At 59.5% G+C, this 6188-nt stretch overlaps 1 protein-coding gene across 2 annotated transcripts in view; it reads left to right on the top strand.

The window, feature by feature from the left end:
* Positions 1 to 6188, top strand: part of POLD1 (polymerase (DNA directed), delta 1, catalytic subunit) — a 41317-nt gene that overhangs the window by 16110 nt on the left and 19019 nt on the right. For both annotated transcript variants that reach the window (XR_001004436.1, XM_011965983.1), the window contains exons 4-14: positions 497 to 643; positions 718 to 843; positions 924 to 1092; positions 1173 to 1254; positions 1312 to 1441; positions 1771 to 1937; positions 2189 to 2293; positions 4554 to 4694; positions 4788 to 4898; positions 5373 to 5564; positions 5717 to 5805. Coding sequence is in view for 1 of the 2 variants with exons in the window: in XM_011965983.1 (XP_011821373.1) it covers positions 497 to 643; positions 718 to 843; positions 924 to 1092; positions 1173 to 1254; positions 1312 to 1441; positions 1771 to 1937; positions 2189 to 2293; positions 4554 to 4694; positions 4788 to 4898; positions 5373 to 5564; positions 5717 to 5805 (1459 nt within the window). In the remaining variant the exon portion in view is untranslated. The remainder of the gene's footprint in view (positions 1 to 496; positions 644 to 717; positions 844 to 923; positions 1093 to 1172; positions 1255 to 1311; positions 1442 to 1770; positions 1938 to 2188; positions 2294 to 4553; positions 4695 to 4787; positions 4899 to 5372; positions 5565 to 5716; positions 5806 to 6188) is intronic.

Genomic DNA, 6188 nt, shown 5'->3' with positions numbered 1-6188 from the left:
TCTTTATATATGTTATTTTATATATAACATATATTATGTATTAATACACTTTGTAGAGACAAATATATTTATACAGGTAATATGTTACGTGTATGTGTGTGTGCGTGTGTGTGTGTGTATATATATATATTTTTTTTTTTTTTTGAGACTGGGTCTCGCTCTGTCGCCCAGGCTGGTCTCAAAGTCCTGGGCTCTAGCGATCCTCCCGCCTCGGTCTCACAAAGCACTGGAATCACAGGTGTGAGTCACTGTGCATGGCCAGTTGTTTTTATCTTGTAATAAAAAAGGGGGGGCCTCCCTGTAGTTGTGCTGTGGAGAATGGATCCTGGGGGATGAGGGTGGAGATGGGAAACAGGGCGGAGGTTGAAATGGACACAGGGAATGGTACGGGGCAGGAGTGCCCCAGGCTGCAGGCCCCAAGGTATTTCGAGTCTGTGGAGGCACACCTCGGGGGACCCTGAGACACATGGCCGCTGTCTTACCTGTGGCCCCACAGGCCCAGCGCAGCCTGTGCCTGGCGGGCCTCCACTGTCCCGCGGCTCTGTGCCTGTGCTCCGCGCCTTCGGAGTCACCGATGAGGGGGTCTCTGTCTGCTGCCACATCCACGGCTTCGCTCCCTACTTCTACACCCCAGCGCCCCCAGGTGAGTGGCCCCCACCCAGCCCCTTCCTGAGCCACTGGAGCCCCCTGCACCTCTGACCACCCCTCCCACACCAGGTTTCGAGCCCGAGCACCTGGGTGATCTCCAACGGGAGCTGAACTTGGCCATCAGTCGGGACAATCGCGGGGGAAAGGAGCTGACCGGGCCGGCCGTGCTGGCCGTGGAGCTGTGCTCCCGAGAGAGTGAGTGCTCCCCCGGGATCAGCGGGTTGGGGGGTCCCCTGGGGAGGCCGTTGGCCGGTCCCAGCTTCTTCCATCTGCAGGCATGTTTGGGTACCACGGGCACGGCCCCTCCCCATTCCTGCGCATCACCCTGGCACTGCCGCGCCTCGTGGCCCCGGCCCGCCGTCTCCTGGAACAGGGCATCCGTGTGGCAGGCCTGGGCACGCCCAGCTTCGCGCCTTACGAGGCCAATGTCGACTTTGAGATCCGGTACGGCCTCTGCCTCACTTCTCCAGCCTCTATCCCCACCCTCGGGCAGCCCCTGTCCACTGACCCCCAGCCTCCTCCAGGTTCATGGTGGACACGGACATCGTCGGCTGCAACTGGCTGGAGCTCCCAGCCGGGAAATACACCCTGAGGCTGAAGAAGAAGGTGCAGGGCTTCCCAGGGCAGGGCCTGCTGCCACCGCTGACCCACCCATGCCCACAGACTACGCAGTGCCAGCTGGAGGCAGACGTGCTGTGGTCTGACGTGGTCAGTCACCCACCGGAAGGGCCGTGGCAGCGCATTGCACCCCTGCGCGTGCTCAGCTTTGATATCGAGTGCGCTGGCCGCAAAGGTCTGTCCCCGGGCCCAGTCTCCTGCCCGCCTCATTGTTGGTACCAGGCGAGGGGTTGGGAGGGCAGGCCCTGGGAACGGCAAGTGCGAAGGTGCTGGGGCGGGAGCACCCCAGCCCGTGTGGCCAGATGGAGTGAGCAGAGAGGGTGTGGAGACGGCCTGGAGGTGAGGACGGAGCAGGAGCCAGGGTGAGCCACACAGGGCCGCAAGGCAGCAGGACCAGGGCCGGCAGGCAGTGGGGACAGCCCTAGGGAGATGGGAAGTGCAGCCTCCCTGCTATGTCAGGAGTGAGGGGCAGGAGTCAGGCCCCTGCATCCTCCTCCCTCACAGGCATCTTCCCTGAGCCTGAGCGGGACCCCGTCATCCAGATCTGCTCGCTGGGCCTGCGCTGGGGGGAGCAGGAGCCCTTCCTACGCCTGGCGCTCACCCTGCGGCCCTGTGCCCCTATCCTGGGCGCCAAGGTGCAGAGCTACGAGAAGGAGGAGGACCTGCTGCAGGTAGCTCTCGTTCCGCGCCCCACACCATTTCCTGGGGCCCCCACCAGCCTCCATGTCCTGAGCCATCAGCCCCGGGTGCTGCGACACCCGTGTCTGTGGGTCTGGGTGGGCCCCTGTGCACTGAGACTTGAGCGCTTCCCCTCGGTTCTGCAGGATTTTCAGGGATGGCTGGAGTTCTAGAACATTCTGGAAGTAGGGGACTCCGTGGCAGGGCAACCTACCAGGGTGACCCCATGTGCTCCCACCCCCAGGCCTGGTCCACCTTCATCCGCATCATGGACCCCGACGTGATCACCGGTTACAACATCCAGAACTTCGACCTTCCGTACCTCATCTCTCGGGCCCAGACCCTCAAGGTGAGGGCTGGGCAGGCGGGGGGCTTCTCTCAGATGCCCCAGGTGTGACCTCCGGGCCCTGGGCCTCCTTCCCGCTCCCTCTCCTGGCCCTGCCCTGCTCCAAGTCAGAAAAGTTACTGTGGCTTTTGTCAGAGACAAGGAGGGAGTTACAGTGAAGTAGAGAAGGCTGTGCATTCAGATGTCGGACTGAAGCTTGCAGGAGTTCAACAAGCCATTGAAGCAGCCACTGAATCCCAGTCTTCCTTTAGGTTATATCAGTATAAGGAAAAGAATCATAATGAAGGAGGAGGAGACGGGGAGTGTGTTGACGGACGGGGCAAATTCCAGATGCTTGTTGAGTCTGGGTGTGTGTAAGGGTGGATTCCTCTGCCCGAGTTGCTGTAGCAAAGAGCCACAGACCAGGTGGCTGAAAACAGCAAAAGGTCATTGTCTTACCGTCCTGAAAGCTGGAAAGTCCACGACCACAGTGTCAGCGGGCCTGCTTCCTTCCGGGGCTGCGAGGGAGGACTGGTTCCCGGCCTCTCTCCTTGGCTTGCAGACGGACATTGGCCCCCTGTGCCTCTTTACACCGTCTTCTCATCTCGGCTCACTGCAAGCTCCGCCTCCCGGGTTCACGCCATTCTCCTGCCTCAGCCTCCCAAGTAGCTGGGACTACAAGTATCCACCACCACACCCGGCTAATTTTTTATATTTTTAGTTGAGATAGGGTTTCACCATGTTAGCCAGGATGGTCTTGATCTCCTGACCTCGTGATCCGCCCGCCTCGGCCTCCCAAAGTGCTGGGATTACAGGCATGAGCCACCGCTCCTGGCCCTTTTTTTTTTTTTTTTTTTTTGAGGTGGAGTCTTGCTGTGTCACCCAGGCTGGAGTGCGATGGAGCGATTGAGGCTCACTGCAACTCCGCCTCCCAGGTTCAAGTGATTCTCCTGTGTCGGCCTCCCGGGTTGCTGGGATTACAGGCTCATGCCACCACACTCCGCTAATTTTTGCCTTTTTGTTGTTGTTTCTTGAGACAGAACTTCACTCTTGTTGCCCGGGCTGGAGTGCAATGGCACAATCTCGGCTCACCACAACCTCCACCTTCCAGGTTCAAGCAATTCTCCTGCCTCAGCCTCCCAAATAGCTGGGATTATAGGCACCCACCTCCATGCCCGGCTAATTTTATATTCTTAGTGGAGACAGGGTTTCTCCATGTTGACCAGGCTGATCTCGAACTCCCGATCTGAGGTGATCTGCCCACTTCGGCCTCCCAAAGTGCTGCGATTACCAGTGCACCTGGCCCACATGTCCTCTTTGTATAGTGACACCGTCATGGATGAGTGCCCACCCCAGTGACCTCATCTTCGCTTGACCCCCTGCAAAGACATATTTCCAAATGAGGTTATATTCTGAGGTGCTGGGGGTTAGGACTTCAACATCTTTTGGGAGAACATGGTTCAGCACTTAACAGGGTATATTGCCTTATTTTCCTGCTTTTCTCTATGTCTGGCCAGCTTGGTAATGGAAAAACAAAACAGGCTGGGTGTGGTGGCTCATGCCTGTAATCCCAGCACTTTGGGAGGATGAGGCGAGAGGATCGATTGAGCCCAGGAGTTCCAGACCAGCCAGGGTAACATAACAAGACTCTGTTTCTATTAAAGAGGAAAAAAGAAAAAATCCATTCTAAAAGACAGAACAAACTGTTAGGACCCCCAGTGGCTCCAGCTGTACATTCCACAGCGTGGCACTGATGCCCGGGCCACTGCCTCCTCCTCCCCTTCCCTGGACGCCCCTCACCCTCTGCCCTGTCCCCAGCTCAGGCTTCTTCTGGCCTGTCTCCCCCAGGCTGGGCCCCAGCACCCTGCAAGGCGCCCTCCACCCAGACGCCCTCCAGCGCCCTTAGCATCCATCTCAGCCCAGCTCCACGTGACCTCCTACCTCTGCCCCAACCTGGCCGCCTGCTCACAGTTTCCCCAAATCTTTTCCTGTTTCCTGCCTAGGTGCAGCCCGCAGACACTGGGCTCCGTCCTTGGCCCCCAGTCCATGCGGGCCCCTGACTCTCCCTGTCCCAGCCCCGAATGCAGCTTCGTCCTCCCTCCGGACTCCCTCCTCAGCCTTCAGCCCCCCGCACCCAGCCCGAGACTCTTTCTGTCCCCAGGGTTGCTCTCGACCCCCGAGGGTTGCTATAAGGAGGTTGTGGTCGGTCTCGATCTCCGTTCCTCTGGCTGATGTGACACTGGGGACCCACAGCCTGCTGCATACCCTGCCTCTCCCCCACCAGGTAGAAACATTCCCTTTCCTGGGCCGTGTGGCCGGCCTTCGCTCCAACATCCGGGACTCATCATTCCAGTCCAAGCAGACAGGCCGGCGGGACACCAAGGTGGTCAGCATGGTGGGCCGTGTGCAGATGGACATGCTGCAGGTATAGCCGGGCCAGGCGGGAGGAGGGGTGTGTCCCTGTCCTCGGGAGGCCACTGCCCAGGCCTGCAGCCGAGCAGCCCATCCACCCACCTAGGTGCTGCTGCGGGAGTACAAGCTCCGCTCCTACACGCTCAATGCCGTGAGCTTCCACTTCCTGGGCGAGCAGAAGGAGGACGTGCAGCACAGCATCATCACCGACCTGCAGGTGCCTGCTGCCTCCCTGACCTCTCCCCCCGACCTCTGACCTCCGACCCCCACCTCACCCTTCCCCAGCCCCTGACCTCAACTTCACACCCCCACATCTGACTTCACTTTTTGACTTGCTGTTATGACCTGTGACCTTACCTGCCACCCACCTTTTTCTGATCTCAGACCCCAGATTTCTCTCCACTCCTGTGACCTCTGTTACTATGACCTTGGCTCTGCTTTCCTGGCCTGACCACAGGTCCACAGTGGCCTTCAGGCTGCTCCCTCCTCCTCCCTCTGAGCCTGTGGACTCCCTGGCCCCCAACACTACCTCCATCACCACCCAGACCCTGATAGCTTGGAGGCTGCCCCTGCCCGCCTCACCTCCCAGGCCCTCTCCAGGCTACCTCACCCTGACCCCCCACTTCATCCTCCTGGCTCCACCTCCCACCCCCAACTCCTGGTCCCTGACCCCATCTGTGCCCATCCCCAGAATGGGAACGACCAGACCCGCCGCCGCCTGGCCGTGTACTGCCTGAAGGACGCCTATCTGCCGCTGCGGCTGCTGGAGCGGCTCATGGTGCTGGTGAACGCCGTGGAGATGGCGAGGGTCACTGGCGTGCCCCTCAGCTACCTGCTCAGCCGTGGTCAGCAGGTCAAGGTCGTATCCCAGCTGTTGCGGCAGGTCAGTAGCCGAGATCTGTCCTCACCACTCCGCACCAGGCACGTCTCTGGTCCCCTCCTGGCAATGGCATCCTGGATGCACTTTTTCTCCCCGCTCCCAATCCTCACGGCCCCACCTATACCCACTCCGTTTTCCACCTTCTCCCCTCCCAGGCCATGCACGAGGGGCTGCTGATGCCCGTGGTGAGGTCGGAGGGTGGCGAGGACTACACGGGAGCCACTGTCATCGAGCCCCTCAAAGGGTGAGGCCCCAGGCTGGGTGCAGTTTGTACCTGTAATCTCTAGGAGGCTGAGGTGGGAGGATCACTTGAGCTCAGGCGTTTGAGAACAGCCAGGGCAACATAGTGAGACCCCTGCTCCACAAAAAATTTTTTTAAATGAGCCAGGCCCGCGGTGGCTCACGCCTGTAATTCCCACACTTTGGGAGGCCGAGGCGGGCGGATCACGAGGTCAGGAGATCGAGAGCATCCTAACACTGTGAAACCCTGTCTCTACTAAAAATACAAAAAAATTAGCTGGGCGTGGTGGCAGGCGCCTGTAATACCAGCTACTCTGGAGGCTGAGGCAGGAAAATGGCGTGAACCTGGGAGGTGGAGCTTGCAGTGAGCTGAAATCGTGCCACTGC

The sequence above is a fragment of the Mandrillus leucophaeus genome, unplaced genomic scaffold (assembly GCF_000951045.1).
Source record: "Mandrillus leucophaeus isolate KB7577 unplaced genomic scaffold, Mleu.le_1.0 Scaffold74, whole genome shotgun sequence".
NCBI lineage: Eukaryota > Metazoa > Chordata > Mammalia > Primates > Cercopithecidae > Mandrillus > Mandrillus leucophaeus.
The sequence above is the reverse complement of the archived record's forward strand: the minus strand, read 5'-3'. Positions and strand labels throughout refer to the sequence as shown.